Source organism: Podarcis vaucheri (assembly GCF_965113315.1).
Source record: "Podarcis vaucheri genome assembly, chromosome: 6".
Lineage (NCBI taxonomy): Eukaryota > Metazoa > Chordata > Lepidosauria > Squamata > Lacertidae > Podarcis > Podarcis vaucheri.
The window spans coordinates 85,762,853-85,783,118 of NC_138764.1; the positions used below are offsets into that span (position 1 = coordinate 85,762,853).

The 20,266-nt window shown below is 37.9% G+C and overlaps 1 protein-coding gene across 13 annotated transcripts in view; it reads right to left on the reverse strand.

Moving 5' to 3' along the window:
• ZMYND8 (zinc finger MYND-type containing 8) overlaps positions 1–20,266 on the reverse strand; it is an 81,723-nt gene that overhangs the window by 19,861 nt on the left and 41,596 nt on the right. For 8 of the 13 annotated variants that reach the window (XR_014220584.1, XM_082225839.1, XM_082225841.1 and 5 more), the window contains 9 exons: positions 18,962–19,110; positions 11,909–12,142; positions 10,562–10,675; positions 9,360–9,452; positions 7,657–7,744; positions 7,074–7,129; positions 6,146–6,223; positions 4,614–4,729; positions 2,592–3,073 (listed from right to left, as the gene is read on the reverse strand). Coding sequence is in view for 12 of the 13 variants with exons in the window: in XM_082225839.1 (XP_082081965.1) it covers positions 2,592–3,073; positions 4,614–4,729; positions 6,146–6,223; positions 7,074–7,129; positions 7,657–7,744; positions 9,360–9,452; positions 10,562–10,675; positions 11,909–12,142; positions 18,962–19,110 (1,410 nt within the window). In the remaining variant the exon portion in view is untranslated. Of the gene's footprint in view, positions 1–2,591; positions 3,074–4,594; positions 4,730–6,145; positions 6,224–7,073; positions 7,130–7,656; positions 7,745–9,359; positions 9,453–10,561; positions 10,676–11,908; positions 12,143–18,961; positions 19,111–20,266 lie in introns of those variants that run through there. The other 5 variants (XM_082225840.1, XM_082225834.1, XM_082225835.1 and 2 more) reach the window with 4 other exon arrangements.

Below are 20,266 nucleotides of genomic sequence, written 5' to 3' on the forward strand. Positions count from 1 at the left end.
GAAGAAGTAATTTTTTTATTTAAAAAAAAAGCAAGCTAAAGTGGCAACAAAATGAATAGTCCAATGCGGACTGAGCATGCTTAGTACTTATAGAATAAAGAATGACATCTGAAAAAGAAAAATGGAACAATGGGCTGGGAGAGAAGGGAGAAATGCCTTGTTTGGAGAGAATGGCTGGCTGGAACCTGAGCAGGAGCTTCTTTTATGTGGAAGGACAAAATGTTGCAGTGTGTTGTAGGTCCAAGTTTGTATTCTTTCAGGTCACAGTCCTGAATACACATCAATAGAAATATCTGTACCAGTTTTCTTGCCTTTATATGAAATAGTGAGGATGAGTTAGTGGGAACTGAATGTCCATGGAACTTGAAAATTGGAGGCAAACCCAAATTTCCTTCATAAACCTCACAAACACAGAGCAAGAGACTGTTTTAAAGCATTAAGACTACAATCCAAACCTGCTGCTGCAGAGCTCTGGAAATTCCAACGTATCTGCAACCCACCCACTTACAATGGTGGCAGAAGTGGGGAGGGCAACAGATCAGGTCCAACCCCTGTGCCCTCCCATTTGGTGGCAACAATAGCACAAGTGTCCCTCTATCAGGAGACTGGTTGAGCCAGCAGAAGCAAGTAGAGGGTTGCCTCCTCATCCTAGAGTTACAGAGGTTTGGACTGCTGCCTAAAATATGCCTTTCCAGAACCTGGATATCATTACCAGAACAAATAATGGCACATTCAGGCTCAATATTCCATTTGTCCAGTGCATCATAGTATACCTAATATATGCATCAAATTAAAAGCCAGACGTGCCCTTATGTTTGAAAATGAATGCCACCTATACACTGCATAATACCAGGTCCAAGATAATTTGCTCCCCAGGTAACGATCTCAAGTTCACAGTGTTTTTGTAATAGAGTAATGAGTGGAAAGATGAGTGATGGCAGGAATCAGAGTGAGTTACAAGTGAAGGAGTTCTGAGAAAGGACAGTTAAAAAGTTAAGAGAATATGGTGAGCAGGTAAGATCAGAGAGGAAAGGCATAGGTGAAAGGCTGGCAGTTAGGGTAGATGTTGAAAAAGGGACTTAGAAGTAATACATGTTATTCATAACTAAGTAACTATTTTTTCTTGTTTATTTTATAAAGTTTACTGGTTCTTAAATTTATCTATGTGTTCTGGTCTAGGTCAATTCTAGAAATAATACATTTCCCCCTTAGGCTTACTTTGATGTGCACAATTAAGCAAATAAAGGAAGATTCCTATTGCTCTCTGTAACTTGGTAGGTGGTGGCAGCAGATTAGAGATTACTGGGTACTTGGTCTACATTCCAAAAGGAAGATGATCATAAACTTCAAAAATTATCTGATTCTCCTCCAATTCAAATTTTAAATGCAGAGCAAGATTCTTCATATTATATGTTCAAATGAGAAGAAGTTGTGTAATATTTTAAAAATGGAAAGCAATCACTCTTGCAAAGAATTAAGCAAATCTGCAAGAGCCTAGCACAATAGTAAATGTTAATAAAACTTCCTGATATTATTAACATAACAAATAGAAAATTCAGCCATGCCTAATGAATAGAGAAGACATTCATGAATGAACAAATTAGGATACCAATATTGGATCTAATACAGCTTTTTTGTAAAGTACTGTGCTGACACTACACATAAATAGCTCTGAGGGGGAAATGAAGAGTCTGTAAACAACTTGCATTATACACAATCTATTTTTGCAATTTTTTTAGCTTAAAGTGCTAGATATTGTTGCTTCCTTGCCTCTTAATGGTAAGCATGTGAAGCTAAATTCTAGAAGAGATTTTTAAAAGCTTGCTAAAATAAAAGAACACTATGGCAAAATGGCCTTTGTATTCTAGTCCCTAACTTGTCACTCTGCACTACCTTTCAAAATTCAGTATTCTGTGAATTGTAGGTGTCTTCCTTGCAAACCACTGCTGATACTGGGGCAGACACCCCCTCCCAAAGTTACCCAGTCCCACTGACGTGTTCCTTGCAATGACACTTCCATTAACTTTAAACAATAGCTCCTATCCAAGGAGACACCAAGACATCATATTCCCCATTGCACCTAGAGAAGGTGGTATGAAAACCTGACCCTCTGGACCAAACAACGCATCCTTCTTTTCATCCCATCAACACACTGAAGTATCAGAAACACATTTCTACCTGTTCCTACTGATCCAGATGCTCAGATCATGCCCCACCTCCCTGGTTCTTAGTTCTCCAGTGCAATGCCAGTCTGACCTGACATCCTTTGTTGAACAATTGCTCTGGATTCTTTCCTAAATGATACTCTTCCCAGGTGCCTTTGACCCACCTTGAAGTTAACACAAATCCTCTGCTATTAGCATGAGCAACAACCTTCCTGGCTCTGACCCAATCTTTTAATTGTTCCCAAGATAGCTGTGCAGATGCTTAGAAGCAGAGCTGCACCTGAGTCCAACAATACCTCCTACAAGTATTTTGATAATGAACACCAGATTATTTCCTTCCAGCTTTCTGACCTTCCTTGTTCTGCATGATGATAAAGTTTGAATATAGCCATTGATGCAACATCTTTTTTCCCCTGCCCTCCTTACCTGTATTCTTATCAATAAAGTCCATGGACTCTTCACTTGCGCTAAAGTGACTGGAGGTTGCCTTTTTCTCTGCATCCTGTTCAACATCAGATCCCGTATGAACAGATGAATTTGTACTCATTGGGGAACGTGGCATGTCTGTTAAGGAAATCCTTCGCCCAGTACCGGTACTCAGCATTGGTTTGCTCATTAAAATCTTGGGTGATGCTGTCATATCAAAGTTAAGTTTAATTTTCTCTTGTTTGTCAGTCTTAGCAGTTCCAGCACCAGGATTTGAAGGGTCTAACAACATTTGGTATTGGTTGTTGGGAGTATATGGTGTCCGGAAAGGTGCATAATTAAATACTCCAAACTTTCTGCGAATATTCTCCACATAAACCTCCATCTCTTGCATTGCACTGTTGAATATGCTTTTAGTCTTTTTCACGGAAAAAGGAATTTCTTTAGACATGAGGTAGCAATTATTTACTGGAACCCAGGCCCTGCATATAAGACAGTAAAATAATGAGGGGACATGACATGACATTTCATGTAGATTGTGTCAAAGTCTTACTTTCAAGTATGTTTAGAATCTGAATAACAATCCTATGAATGAATTACATAAAATTATGCCTGTTTGAGATTGAAACCTTCATTTAGGACAAACTTAAGGATACTTCCAGTCTATGCAATACATACTGCAGTTTAGACAAAACCATTCCAAGTGTATGTTTTGCTTTCAAAACAATTTGATTAAGTAAATTCAACATTGACAGAATAAAAAAAGGGGACACTGAGCCATTCAAAACACTTTCTCACTGAACTTTCAGTCACAATTAACCAGGAAATTATTATCCAGCAGGCTGTAATTTTCCTGTAGTGTTGGCATGTCTTTTGCAACGCTGCACTAATATACTGTACTATTAAACACCTCACCACAAGCACTTACATGACGTCGTAGGACTAGATTGTTAAGACCTGTTCATATGACAGACCATGAATACCACACTATCACACAATCGGTTCTTTGACTGGCAAACTTGGTGGCCCCATGGTAACCGAAAGGGCAGTGAGAGAAGGCATCTACAGGAAGTGTAGGAATTCCTGCATGCTTTGTGGGGTGGGGGTAGGGGGATTCCCCAGGTACACAGTAAAATACTAATAGTATTACTTTCTTTTTTGAAAGAATGTTGCCATACCTCCTTCTGAGAGAGTACCACATACACAAAGCATTTCTGCAGGTATAGAGCATGATAAATAGTTGGTGGGTGAAAATTTGTCATTGGGGAAGCCAGGGTCCCCACCCAAGTTCAATGAAAGCAATGGGGAAAAGTAACTCTCCTCAATGTAACATGTGTCCCTACCTGTCTTTTCAAATTTAGGGGTTCTAATATAGCCATCCTCGAAACTTTGCTTTGTAGTGCTGCAGCACTCAGTTTAGCAGCTGCTTCCACCATTCACACACCATCAATTTTATGCTCCTGTTTCAAGGGGAAATGAAGGCTGAGCCCCCACATCACACAAATTCTCATGGAGCATCAACATATTTGTCTTTCAAGTTTATATGTTACAAAGTTGCTTTTTGTGACCCCCCCTCTATTAACAACATTACAGTGATGCTAAAATGTTAGAGTAACTACATAATGTGTATAAGGCATAAAAACATAGTTTGATCTAATGATGATCCGTTACCCCGCCACAAAATTTAGCATAGGCTTTATAATGTCCCAGAGAGTAAATGCTAGTGGAGTAAAACATTGCCTCAATGTTGTGTATACAAAAACAACATCTTGATTAACTTTACATATTCAAAATATGTTTAGTAAGCTTACATTGCCATGGTGGCAACCAGTTGGTATGAGACATAAAAATATGATAATTAATGGGGAAATGGAATGTACTATACATGCTACTAATGTGAAGCACTACAAAGCAGAATATGACATGTGAACTATGCAATAGCAACCACTGTGTGGTAATAGATATATATTTAAAAAAGAAGAGACATTGAACCATTCAACCACCTTTTGACTGAACTCCCACCTGTCATGCTGACCAAAGAAACGAGCATCAACTTGACCGTCTTTATCCCTCAGTGCTTTAGCAGGCCAGAATGGGAAACCTTTGAGCTTAGCCCAGACCAACGGGTGTGGATTGCTCTAGAGGAAAGTGCACAGAGACCACACAGTGAGAAACTATTTAAAGACATATAGTACTTTCTAATTACTGGCATGCAAGACAATACCTTAAAATACGATATGGACTGCATATTTCAGATATTGCAATGTACCTTCCTTATGCAGAAAGGGTAGTGTTTGTCCAGATAATTGCATAGCTTTAAGTTTTCCCATTCTTTGTATGCTATGAAGAGAAATGCTTGTCTTGCCTTCCCTTGAAATATCAGTCCTGTTTGTGGTGGTAGTGAGGGGAATTCAGAAGGTTTGCCCTAGAAATTATTTTATTTGTATAGCTAGCAAAACTCACCCAAAATTGAAAGTTTTGCATCACTTCTGGAAGTTGCTTAGAATGGGGTTTGCTGAATTTCCATGAAAACAAGACGAACAAAGCTCATGGTTTGTATGGAGTGCATTAAACCACAAGCCTGAATTCAGACAAGATGCCGAGCAAAGCAATGGCTTAGCTCCGGACAACAGCAAAATGACTGGAGAGGAGCAAAGCAGGTATGATCTCTGTTTCAGGAGCCTGTTTGTTTGTGCTAAGTCAAGGTTTGGCTTGAGTTACATGAGAATGAGGGTACAATGAACCATTATTTATTTCAGACTATGTGACGTAGAACTGAGGCCTTTAATTCAGTCTCTATTACAACAGTCATTTAAGGTAGGCTTTTCCATTATCGATGTGTTGCATATTAGAAGGCAGGAGAATTAAAGAGACAGAGAACAGGGGTTTGTCAAGGTGTTAAAATGGGAAAGATAGCTGTACAGGTGATTAGGTTTCCAAAAGCATTTCAAGAAAACATCTTTAACAAATGAATTTCTTTCAATGCTTCTTAATAGGACTGCTTGGGGAAATTTCTTTCAGTTCACCTAAGCAGATATGTACTGAAAGAAATGCCCTATCTCAAAATGTGTTAGGAACCCAAAAACGTTTTCTTTACGGCTGTTTTTGATCCTCGGTTGCTTGCTTACCGAAGTCCCTACAAGAGACAGTGGCTGAAAATTTGAACTGTACTTGTACTCTTGGCCACTACATTAAGTTTCTGTTACCTGTTGAAGTAGTTTGCACATTGACAATCAAACCATACATTTGACATTTAATTCACATAAATTAAAACAGGAACAAGTGCAAAACTGAAGACTGATTTTAAGGACTGGATGCTTTAGTAAAATTCCTGTTTTTCACAAAAGGCTGGAGTGCTTGGGTCTGCCAAGAAGCAGGAGGACCATGAACAATTTAAACTTTTGGATTTACACATCAAATGTAGCTTAAAAATGCATACTTATAAACTGAAGTAGATTTCTCTAGGTCACTAACAGATTTAAAGTAAGAAGCAAAAGAATAACTCCAAACTTAAACTGGATTAAGTGTGGACTTAAAAAAAAGATTTTACTTACACAAGGCTCACAAAACCAATTCTCTCGTTTTTGGCAAGCAGCTAAATAACATTCTGGACATACTTCGATTTCATTCATCTGTAAAGAGAAACATCAGCTACTGTAGGAGTTGGGAGTGTGTTATTCAATTAAAAGGAATCCAGAGTAAGAAGAGCAGTCATTCATAATTTTCTACTGCAGAGAATAATACATTTTGCTAGTCTGTGAATTCTGAAATTTAAGCATACTAAGGCTGCAATCTTATTCCAATTAAAGTGAGAGCAAGTCTCAGTGAAACTTACTACTGTGAAAATATGTATAGGATTGGACTATTATCGTTGCTTCTTCAGTGGCTGTGCTGTTTAATATAACAAGAATATCTTCAACATAAATAAATCAATGTTTTAGTCTTCCATAGTGTAGTGGAATCTTGCCATCTGACAAGCCATGGTTGTCCAGCTACTTTAGCTATTTGTATACAAATCGCAACAGCTCTACCATGCAAAAAGAAAGGAGTTGATGAAATTGGTGCTTCTTGCTCTAAATTCCACATTTCTGCAATGTGGAGGCAGGGAGACACAGAAGGAAAGTAATGTGCATTAGAAGCCAAATTCTGTGTTAATGTCTTTCTTACCATGCAAAGACATACCAAACACACACACACACACACACACACACACACTTAAAATCCAACTTCTGTGCAGCCAGTTTAGCAACGAAAGGAATTTTTCCTCTATTCTTGATGTTAAGTACAAACCTATACATGCCTAGTCAAAGGTAAATCACACAGAGTTCAATGGGGTTTACTCCCTGATAAGCAGATCTCTCAGTGCAGTATAGAATGAAGGTCTAGCTCATTTTATAGATGGCAGTCATAGTCAACGTTGATTTTATTTTTTTTAACAATGTTTTAATTAATACAGTATGAAAACTAATAGGTAATACATACCTCATGCTCACAGATTTTGATTATGACTTTTGCTGTTTGTGTTAATTTGTGATTTCCTGAGGAAAGAGATAAGCAGAGGTGTCTAATAAAATCTCCATTGTAATAACATGTTATTTGTACTACCAATCTATAATAAATATTTCTATTGGCTGGTATTCAAAATATTTATTAAAGGAAAATTACTGGTATATTGAAAACTAACTGGACAAAGAACGGTTTACAAAAATAAGGCTTTCATCCTTTCCTGAACCCAGGCATAACACGGCCACAACATTTTGGAAATAATCCTCTCTTTAAATAGTAATTATTGGATAGCAGTCCCTTTTAGTGTTAGCATTCTGCATTTCAGAACCACATTTTTTAACTTAGCCTCATACAAAGCAAGCCAACTTAACATAGATTTTAAGTCAGGCCAGTATGAAAAAATCAACTAGAAATACCTTCTTTCTTGGTGTTTAAAGCCCTCGACTTATTTAGATTTCAAGTTCTTATTTATGGATGCTTCGCCTGCCATTTGTTGCGGCATTACCATAATGTGGCCTCATGATCAAATGACACAGTTTATCATCTTACACATACTTACCTCCATTGTAAATAATGCAATTGTGCAAAATCCATTTGGCATCAGCCAAAAAAGCTTCTGTGCATCCATACATCTTCTTTTTAACATTCTGCAAAAGAAAACATAAAAAATGTATTGGAATTTGAAAATCCAGAAACTGAGTTCACATTTTATTCCATACATATTAATGAAAAGCTGTGCCTAGATTTTACCAAAAGTGAGATTACTGTCGAAAGTGTTTTAGTTTGTTCATAGTCAAGAACTTAGTTGACTTAATCAACTTTGCACTAATTTGACACAAATGTAATTTATTTACATATCATAATAGCATAATATGACTAAGAGTTTTGGAAGTCACAAGATACTCAAAACAATTGCTGCTAAGGTAATTTCTGTTTCATATACGAAATCAGGTAAAAGACAACTCGACAAAATATTGGTGGAGTAGAATCACAATTTTTAAAATGTTGGCAATAAAATTGGTGTTCATAGTTAAGAAAGCAATCCTTAAAAATTGTCAACATTTTGTAAATTAGACATTCTAGTGGTTTGCAGCCATTTTAAAAATAGAGAAAATTCATCTACAACGGGCCCTTTTATGCCTGTTTCCAGAATCTGCCATATTCTCCTAAATTCCATCAAATTAACCTTAATAGTTTGTAACTGTTGAGGCACATGACAGATATGGGAGAAACAGAAGTTGTGTCCATGTGTCACAGTAAGGCATGGTTAACATGGATAAACAAACAAACAAACAAATAATGACAACAGTTCACCATGGACAAGCTGTTCACTCCTGCTTCACTCCTCCTTACTAGAGAATGGGAGCAAGAACCACAGTGCATGGATTGGCATTACCTACAAATTGGAAGTGGAACAATTGCAACCCCCAAACAAAACCACAATCTGAAGCAAAGTTTTTTTTCTTGGCTTATCAATCATAGCTGTTGGGAGTGAAACAAACTACAGCCCCTGGTTCAGATATAAATATGAAGACAAAAATTGTGGTTGTTGCACTCAAATACTAGCAATGCAGGGTGAAGGAAGAGCTATCTGTGCGTTCATAATCATGGTTTGCTGTCATGCAAGAATACATCTAGAAAGAGCATGGCTCTTATATACTGTGGGAAATAATATATCTGGATATATTTATTTATTTAAAAGGATTTATATACCATTTATTCACTAAACCTCTAAATGGTATACATATAATACAGGATAAAAGTTGTAACACAAAGAAGGAAACCCCAGTAAGATGGGGGCAAAATAAACTCTTTTAAAAGTTATTGTGATGCCAATTTTCACCCATATAAAAACAGGGGGAAACAGGTTTGTTGTGTTCTAAAAGAAAATAGTTATTGACGACAAAGAGATAAAATAATAGAGAAAAGTTACCACGGCAGCAAGACCAAGACCCACCTTATTTTTGTAATTTTAAGTTGTTTTAAGCTGTTTTTAATATTGTGTTTTAATATTAATGTTTTAATTTGCTATAACCTGTCCTGGGACCTTGTGGTTAAGGGTGGGTAAAATAATAATAATAATAATACTAGCACAAAGGATAATAAAGGCCAATATTTCCAGTATAGCTATTGGGCAAGCTTGCTCATCATCTAAAGGGAAAACTGCATGGATTTTAAAATGAGACAATACATATAGTTATGAGCATAGTAACAACAATCTAGTAGAATTAAATAGGATTTTTCTCCTTGCTATCAACTAACCTTTTCTAATGTACAAAGGTCCATTGGATGAAATATGTATTCTGCATAATCTGGATGCTGATCAAGTGAAACTGGCTTTTGAAATGGCTCTGTCTGTTTAAATAAAAGCAAAAAGAGAGTCAGGACTGCAACATTTATTGTATTAAAATTGGTTTCAACTAATCAATTAAAACTTTTGTCAAAGTAAAAAGTTGTCCAAACAGGCTGATGACACATTATCTAATATTATTTAGCAGCAGCAAAAGCAACAGTAGTACAAGTCCTCATAAAAACGGCAAGTGGCAAGGATGTTTTAGAACCACTGGGTTGCATCCAATTCAATCATGCTCTGAACAGACCACTGAAATCAATAGACTAGCTCAGGGGTCTGCAACCCGCGGCTCCGGAGCCGCATGTGGCTCTTTTACACCTTTGCCGCGGCTCCGGGGCGGATACTAGCAAGGGGAGGAGGCGCATTGTGCGCCCCGACACACCCCACTGTGGCGGGCGCTGTACTGGCTGTGACGTCGCATGGGGGCGGTGCATGCGTTAGTCACGCACCGTCCTGACGTCACCTTCCCACCTGCTGTCAGATCGCGGCTCCGGAGATATATTTGTTTCAAATGTCGCAATGGTTTTGCAGCTCCCAGTTTTTTTTCCTTCGGAAACGGGTCCAAGTGGCTCTTTTTGTCTTAAAGGTTGCAGACCCCTGGACTAGCTTAAGCCCATTGATTTCAATGGGTGTACTGTGACCATAACTCAGTTGGATACAACCAAGTGCCTCCAGTGAGAGAAATGGGGGAATGCCACCTTTAAAATTTGACATGCTATGACAAAGAGATAAATAATCTAAAGCAAAGAAAGCTTGCCTTTCACTTCAGAACTATTGCTTTTACTCTTTTAAATTTATAGATATCAAATCATCTAAACTCTTTTATATAATTGGCTAAACATTTGTTCAAAAGTGGTTGTGCAAATTAGACATAAACCAACATCTTGTGGACAAACATCTGCCATGAAATTATAGATGGCAGTCTGCTGGTCTTAATAGTAAATTCCTTCTCCCTTCCCCACACCCCTCCCATGGTGGCAGGAAACCAAATTTTTCCACTATACATTAGATAGGGTAAGAAAATTCTAGGGAGCTTTACATGTAGTCAGAAATCTAAAGGCTGAACAGACAATATCCAGTGGAGTGAAATAGTAACACATATTATTCTTACCCCTGGCTGTTTCATTTTCTGTAGTGCAAACTTGAGCAAGTAGGATAGCTGTTCAATAGTGAGCATTGTCATAGCTTTACTCTGTGTTTCTATGCATTCCGCTACAGTAATTTTCTAAAAGTAAAGATTGAAAATACTGAAAAAAATTGCAAAATGCGTGCAGATGAGCACCCCATCACCCCTTCATTATTGTGGAACATGAAGATTAATGCCACATGCAGACATGGATGTTGATAATTAATTTTCTCTTAAGTGGTGCAATGAATATTGCAACAGTCCCGTGTTCATGAAAATGTCCTGTTGGTTCAGAAATGGTACCCTAAAAAGATTCACGTGGGGATGGGGGAGGATGAAGTCAGGCTGGCTTTGCTGGCAGTTTCTGACTGATCCCCCAAGTGCTACTGAATTATGAATCCTGAAGTTAAATGTGGCTGGGCACTTGCCCAAATCTTCCTTATTTCCACCATTATGCCCAAGGAGCTTAGGATTTTACACCACTTGTCTTGGACAGGAAGGAAGATCGTGAACCAGAGAATCATGGTTAACAGGAAAGAATCATGGTGCCATAGAGGATAATGGAATCTGTGTGAGTGGCAATAATCACTCCAAATAACCTATTTAGGTCATCTATTTCCCCCCTAACAAATAAAGCTGAAAATGCTTCCAAATGTAGAGGACTGCAAGTACACTCTTTCTAAATGAAGTGTACTATTTTTCATTATAATGAGGCATCTACCTGTTGGTGTGCAAGGCTAGCAGTCTTGCCATACCTAGAATGATTGCTGGTATCTATCCTGTACAGTATTACTTTGCCAAGTTCCCCCCCCCCCTTTGCTCTTTATACTAATAATCTCAGAGGCAATGACTAAATCCCCATTCATACTTCATGCTAATGGTCTGGAACCTGCTTCCCTGTGAAGTTTTTTTACACTGCCTCAGTAAGTATTTGAACGCAGAAAACAGGCAGGGAAGGCTAATCCTTTCCAGAAGGGAAAGAATAAGGCAGAAAGGAATCATACAACTGGCCTTGCACACACCAAAATGATGTGAGGAAGATATACATAAACTGCTTTCACCACAACAAGCTAAGTGTCGCTCAGGAGGCGCCTGCCATCCCCATACAGTGGTACAAGACACGATGAACACAGAGGATGTAGGTGCTAAGGATGGGGAGAAACATTAATGAAAGAAAAACAAACAGAATGGTAAATATTGGCAATAGCCTTATTTTGGATGCAACTTTGCATTGCTTCTCTGCCTTTCCAAAAAGTGACCAGGAAGTCACACTGGAAAGAAAAAACATGGTTCTGAGAGGTGAAAACCAGTAGCAATGAGACACATATTCACCTCAGATAGACTAACCTCACATTCTGGGCAAAACCAATCCCCCTCTGGCTCCGCTGTCAGTTTCAGACACTTAGCATGATAAACCCGAGGGCAGAGTTCACAGCAGAGGACTTGGCCTTCCCGATGACAAACCCAGCAATAGAAATCATTCCGTCCATCCTGCGGTACAACATCAACAGGGTCTGTGGTGAGTGGCTGCTTCATATAGTAAAACGGACCATGTCTTAGTTCTGACTGAAATGTAGGCAAGAAAGACAGGTTTGGTTTCAAAACAAATTTGTATTTTAAAATAAATATGATGATCAAACATGACCAACCAGCCCCCACCAGCATTTGATACAGCCCACCTAATATTAATTCAGATGACTTCTCTCATTCAGTACATAATAAGCATTTGAAACCAGAGCTACATATATCTCCCTCAGGCAAGTGCAGTTGTCTCAACTGAGATGTACTTTAATGTACTCTGATGTACTCTAATGTACTTTAATTAGGACCAAACTAGATGCAGTTAGTAACTGTATACTTGTGTGTGTTTTTTAAGCAAATACCATGGGTGGGTTGAGGGGAGAATCAACCCATTGTCCAGAAATATATCAGACACCCCACACCACATCCAATACTTGCATTGGGAAAGAAACTTGCATTAGCTGCAATGGTACGTAGATAAGCATAATTAACTATATTTATGGGGCAGATGACTCTTTCTATCAGACAACCTTCACCAGAAAAATCCGAATTTAACTTATTTGTATTTATACAATCAATAGTTATATAAACATAAGCTTCCCGACATTTCATGTGCTTTAAATGTGTGAATGTTTGAACAGGAAAGTGCAGGACAGTAGTAAACCATGTGAACATTTGTGAAAAATTTAGAAAGGGGAAGGGAGAGGACATACAGTGGTACCTTGGTTTACAACCATAATCCGTTCCGGAGGTCCGTTTGTAAACCAAAACAGGTTGTAACCCAAGGTGCGCTTTTGCCAATGGGGCCTCAAAAAAAATTTTTAAAAAAATTGTTCGTAATCCAAAAAAGATGGGTTGCATTCCCCAAAAAGGTTGCAAACCGGGACACGCACTTCCGGGTTTGACGTGTTTGTAATCCAAAACATATGCAAACCAAGATGTATGCAAACCAAGGTACCACTGTATACCTCTCTTTACAAGTATCTGTCTGGAAATAAATGTGCCAAGCGAGAGATGGGGAAAAGAATATCTTCCTGCTCTGCTTCTATTCAAATTTGTTGTTACAAGAACTTTGTACCTTTAAAAATATATGCTTGTTTTAGCTTATTTCCCTTTATGTGACTTTTCTTTTAGATTACAAGTCTGAGGGCAGACTTGTCATTTAGCTTCCAGAAGTTTAGGGAGTCCTTTCAGCTCAGATAAAATGCTTTAAATATTATGTTGACCCCTTACCCTTCCAATGCTAGTCCTTCTTGCTCAAAACCATTAACATATTTTTAAAAGACAACTGGGCCAACTCAATAGTTGCTCAGCTATCACTTCAGAAAACATTGATTCTAAATTAATTAACAGTGGAAGTTGGCTTCAAAGCAAAGCATATTTTGGTCTTTAGCCATTTTGTATATGAGCACATTCAAGAAAAGCCCAAAAGAAACAGGACATGTTTGTTCACAATAGAAATTATTTTTTTACTTTTTCTGCCTTTAATATCTTTGCAAAGAAAGTAACCCTGCAGAAATAAAAAACTTAAAATAGCTAAACCCATGTCAACTCCAAAGAAACACATGATTCCAACACCTCTGCAGTTCCAGCAGCGTGTGTTCAAAATATGTTGTTATAATAATAATAATAATTTATTATTTATACCCCGCCCATCTGGCTGGGTTTCCCCAGCCACTCTGGGCGGCTAAGTGTTCGCTCACACCAAAATACAGCAAATATACATTTTAATCTAGTTACTACAATTAGGCATGTCAATGTGAAAAGAGGTCACTAATATGACCCAACCTATCATCATTTCCTAGTGTACAATTCTAAATGTGGTCCAGTAGGTATCATAAAATATGCTGCAACATAAACTGCAGTAGTGTGTCAAAAGGATAATGAATACACAACACTAATGGACAAAATAAGCAAAGCTAGAGGGCAAATGCCAAACATTATTACTAAAACTAAAGTGGCCCCACTGCTCCAATTAGGAGCAATTCTTTAGCGCAGACGAGATTTGTCCTGAGAGTGCTCCTCATTCACATTCCTTGAGCCTCCAAGGAACACCTTCAGCAAACAAAAAGACCACACTTGAGACCTGACATTCCCAATATTTCCAAAGTTAGAAAACCAAATAAACAGACCCAAGGAGAAACTTAAAACTCTTATATAGTTTCAGTCTTTGAACTCTCTATACCAGCCTCTCTCAACCTTCAGTTCTCAGATGCTGTTGGACTACAATTCTCATCATCCCTGACCACTGATTCTGCTAGCTAGGGATGATGAGAGTTGTAGTCCAACAACATCTCAGGACCAATGGTTGAGAAAGGCTACTCTATGCAATTTTAGCCTTCTTTATTTATTTTTAAATGTCACACAACTGAACATTACTGCAACCTCAAACTCATTTACAGTATTCAATCAAAAACTGAAGTTCAGTTTGCCACTGGGAAATCAGTAGTTCTTGGAAGTAACTATTGCTTCATATAGAAATCAGTGACTCTGAAGTTCAAACAATTATTTGGCTGCTGCTGGAGATGAAGTTTATAGAGTTCTATGAAGGCATGAAATACGTTGCTTGCAATCTAGGACAGTAATCATCCTGGATTTCACATCCATGTAAATAAAGTATATTTACTGAGAACAACCACCTTGAATTCACCACCTCTGACATGTTTTACAAGATAAACAACCCTAACTTAATCATATCATACTCTGTTCTCAAGGCCCTTTTGTGTGTTGGACAACTTGCTGCAAAAACTTTTCAGCTCAAAAAGGTTCCTTTCCTTATTTTCACAGCAACTTGAAAATAGCTGTAACACTAGAGATACTCTATCAGTATTAATTCAATTCTAGAAACAGTTACATAACTAAATGTGTCTTTTTTCTTTTTGCTGCAATAGGTTAGTAATAGTTATGACCACTAGGTGACACCTGAGACACTTAAGTTAAAAGTTGCTTGGACCTGCTCCAACGTAGATGCTCCAGGCTTAGTATGTACTGCAGGATGCACCTCTAAATAACTGCTTGCCTAACTGTTATGGATATTTTTCATTTTGTAGAACCTGAGGACATGGACAAGATTCTTTGAAGGCTAGGGCCTACCACATACAATTTATTAAGATTGCCAGATAAAAACTAGCCAAGTAGGTCAGAAGAGTGGTAAATGTCTCTCTTGCATGGTCCAACATGGTCTTAAGGAAGTGGTAGTAAAACTTTTCTTGGAAAAAACTCTCATTGATCATTTCTAGCCAGTCTCCAACATTCCATTCCTGGTTAAGCTGACTGAGCATGTGATGACTTATCAACTCCAGGTTTCCTGGATGAGGTAGATTTTCTACATCCATTCAGTGGGTATCCATTTGCATAGCCTGGCCAGGATGGGACTTGGGGACATTGTTTTAATAGTGGCTCCAGTCTTTCCTGGAGGGTCTGTTCCAGAATACAATGCTGAAAATTACTGCTTGCAATTAGGCTATGGTAACTCAGAGTGTTCCATCTTGTCCTCTATGCTTTTCAACATCTGCACAAAATCACTGGGCGAGGCTGTTTGGAGATTTAAATGTTGTACCACCAGCATGCTAATAACAAGACCAGACAGCTTTTCCTCTCCTTTCCATTCTCTCTGGCATGTTATTGTCATTATTTGTTCTGCTCTTTCATTATATTTTATTCCACTTCTTTAATGTATTTAGTTCTAAAATATATGATAGTTTTACTCATGTTTTTGTACCAGTTGTTGGCAACTGCCTTAGGCATGATCCATAGAAAAGTAAGATAGAAATATTTAATACATAAATAGTCCTAACTACATTGCTGTTTGGGAGAGACTTCCCATTACAAATCCTACTTCAACACTATGGGTAACACGTTAAGATTACCATACCTAAATTGCTACTGCTGCTGTTCCCACTTACAGTATTAATTTTTACATTGATAAGTGTGCCAACAAATAGTATTAGTATTATCACCAAATATATGCCAATACCAAAAATGTTACACTCTCCTGATTTACTCCCATAGAAATAGAGAAGGAACACATGTATCAGAAATACCAAAAGAGACATTTGGTTATGTTATAAGAATTTTCTATAATTACATCAGATATTGATTTTAGTGTAGTGCCTAAATTTTTTTAATCTTAATTTTTAAACTTTTCTTGTGAATGACTAATATCTGTCCTTCTGAGTTGAGAACTGTGTTGTACTGCTTGTGGCTTGTACGAGTCCGCTGTTTTATTTGATTTGATTTGTTTTGATTTGTTTTGTTGTGTTGTGTTATATGATGGGCGTAAAGCCGAATAAACATTTTGATGATGTTTGGTTATGTTCTCTCTCAGCAGCTTCATGATAGGAAGACTTAGTTTCAGTTCTTACTGTATAAGAAACTAGAATACTAAAAATGACAAATGTGGTACCGATGGTTTAGAATGACTTTGCTTTTGCTTCAAAACAACAATAGCACTGCTGTTATTTAAGCAAGATTAGTGCTTTGTAGAATACTGCAAAAATTCAAACGTAGAACTTTCTTTTTTACTGTAAAATGTATGAAGAATTTTACAGTATTTTCCAAGAATGCTTTGTTCACTTTTTGTTGTGGTTACTTAGCCTACCAGAAATAATCACTGCTTACTTATACTTCATCTGAAAGTGCTTTAGTGGTTGTAGTTACATTATGAATACTACAATCACAAGAAGATAGTTATTGCAATCATACAAATATAGCAACCACACTCATTGTCTTCAATTGCCACCTCAAAAATTTGGGCAGTGCCACATGAGGCCCTAATTATTTTCTATTAATAGAAGACAGACTAGGAGATGAGTATGCAGAAAATAGGAAATCTCCATCAGGAGATACCATTTTTCAACAAATGCTACAGCATCAGAGAAACTAATACCACAGCTGAACATGGAGTTTCTCCAAGGCATGGAGAAACTGTTTAACACAGTAAGCATCCAATGATTAGCTGGTTAGGATTAAGCTGTAATATATTCTCTATGTATTCTGAGAACTTTGGTTGAAATAAACAAATAAAATGCATAAATATTACATTTGCTTAAGTATACCTGGGCTTTGACTCATTTACTTGAAATCATTATTACTAGGAAAAAGTTGCTTTTAGCGTGCTTACATAGTGATCAATAATTTAGAGCATGATAATGTAGAAAAATTTCCTAGTTTCCCTGGAACTATTTAGCAATCTAAATATCAGCAATCTAAAATTATCTCTTGGATATTCTCTTGCTATATTTATTTACTAAGTAGCATTAGTTGTTAGTGGTGTTAGTTGTTGTTTCATTTTAGCAATACAGATACAAAAGTAGGAACTGGAGTAGCAATGTAGAAGGTATTTTGCCATCACAGACAAAACACTTTCTGAGTAGGATATTTCATCAAATGGACTATCAGCAGCACTTTAGCACTCCAGCATTGTATTTCTCTCAAAACATACAGCTCCAGAACTTCCCAGCCCTGCCAAGTTTACTTGCAAAAGAGCTACGTAGCCTGCTGGCAAGGCACCCATGAAGGCCGTTGCCATTGGGGCTGGCAGAAGCACACTTTGGGAGACACTGCAATTTAATGTATTATAAAGATTGCAACAAGCAGAGTGGGGCAAATGGTAGACAGAGCAATATAACACCCCCTCCTCATGATAGCCTGTTCCACTGAAATTGCTAATTTCTGCTCTGCCCTAAGTCCATCTCCAGAGTTCTTGAACAACAGCCACATGATGCTGTTTTCATCCCCTTCAGTTACTTGGGTTTCTCCAAGTTAAAAGCCAGCAGAACACCTAGCAAGCAGCAAGTAAGTGGTGCTTAGCATAGGAGTCCTAGAACCATAGAATCTCAGAGTTGGAAGGGACCCAAGGGTCATCTAGTCCAACCCCCTGCAATGCAGGAATCTCAGCTAAAGCACCCACGACAGATGGCCATCCAACCTCTGCTTAAAAACCTCCAGGAAGGAGAGTCCACCACCTCTAGTGGGAGTCTGTTCCACTGCCAAACATCTCTTACTATCAGAAAGGTTTTTCGAATGCTTAGTCGGAATCTCCTTTCTTGCAACTTGAAGCCATTGTTTGGAGTCCTACCCTCCAGAGCAGGAGAAAACAAGCTTGTTCCCTCTTCCATGTGACAGCCCTTAAGGTATTTGAAGTTGGCTATCACATCTTCTCTCAGTCTCCTCTTTTCCACACTAAACATACCCAGCTCCTTCAAGCGCTCCTCAAAAGGCTTAGTTTCCAGATCCCTGATCATTTTGGTTGCCCCTTCTCTGCACATGTGGGGCCCAGAAGTGGACACAGTATTCCAGGTGTGGCTGACCAAGGCAGAATAGAGTGGTACTATTATTTCCCTTGATCTGCACCTATACTTTTGTTGAGTGTGGGAACTGAGAAGAGAGGAGCAGGACTGGCTACCAGAGCCAAAGCGATGGAGAAACACCGGTTGGCCATGTCTGGAAGTAAGATGCTGAACTAGATAAGCTTTTGGCTTGATTCAGTAGACCTCTTCATACATAAAGAAAGAATAAACTATTCCCTTTGTTTAGGTTGGTCAAACCCTGGAAGTACGGGGGGCAGGGTGTCTATTCAATATAAGGGGCAAGAAAATTTGACTGACATTAGAGTCTGTTTAACCAGAATTCTGTTTACTTACAAAAATAGCACTCATTTAGATTTCACTTCTTAGTTTCAGATAAATCTTGGCTGCTGTAGAAACTAGAAATAAAACAGTAATCTCCATCTTCAGTAGACCCTACAGCCAATGCAGAACTATTACCATAAGTACAGATACTGAACCAAGGAAAGAGTAGAGCACCTAGTAATCTCCAATGGTTTCATATAAAACACTGCATCAAATCCACGACTTCTATTACCTGCTCTTTATTATTACTGTTCAATAAGCCAGGTTTCTTTTTCTTTTTAATAGGGCTTGATGATGCGTCCTCCGGGGAGTGGCCATTGGAAGAGTGTGGAGGACTTGGAAACTTCCTTTTTTGTGCTGTACGTTCAGCAGAGCCAGGATCTATAACAAAAATTATACCAACATTAAGCACCCCTAGCATACCACTAATGTACTAGCACTTTTTAGTATTTCAATGAACAGGACATGATAATACAGGTAATAATGCAGTAAAGTGACAGAATGCCAGGAAGGCTCTCTGTGGACTCTCAGAACTACTTTTTCTTGTACAGTATTGTGAACAATTCCACCAATTTCCCCTTGCCACAAATTTAAAAGTATTTTATTTAAGATATAGCCAGCAAGTATCAAATACTACATGCAAGTAATTTCTATAGGTATAATCTAGCTCTCCACTTACTCAGCTACATGACTATCACCACCAAGCCATGAGGAAGCAGCCTAGACAAGAAAGTATGAAACTAAGGCCAAGCAGGCAAATATTACACACCTTGGAAAGTTCCAGAATGATTATTACCTAACATCACTCTTGGTCATTGGTCTTGTGAAATGGTTATACAGAACCTAAACAATACTGCTGGGCACAACTGTGAAAAGTCAACAGCTTAAGAACAGTAAATGCTGAGAGGATGATGTGATTTAATTCTACTGATTAAGCATAACTAGAAAGGGTTCCAGAAGGGTTCCAAAGCATGCCTTTGGAAAATAAATTTATTTTAATATTGCATACTATATAAATACCCAGAGAAAAACACACCAAGTAGAAATTCAGTTTGGAATGTAGCTACCCAAATTTTTAATCTTCACATGACATTTTCCCTACCATTGTATTACTTATTTGTGGGTCATTCCACGCCAAATCACCTGATGCCACGTGCTCTCACAACTCAGATTTTCTTCAAAAAAAATTTTTTTTATGTAGATACCTATGAGATAACCTCAAATTATTTTTTTAAGATTTCCAAAATTGGGTGCAGGATAATTTTTTGAAGATTTCTATTTTCACGTGATTTAGGCCAATGAAATTTCTACGTCATTTTAGAAAAAACCTCCTGTTTTGCTTATTTTTCAACCGATTGGGCTTATTTTGGTATCACACATTCATGAGAATAGTTAAAATTGTACCCTCTTATGTTACAATGTCATCTGATATATTTTTAAAATTAAGTTATATTGATTATTGAATAAAAATAAAACACTTCTGCAATGATACGGTGAAAGCTATTTTGTTTCCCATACATCTAATATTCAATGATGC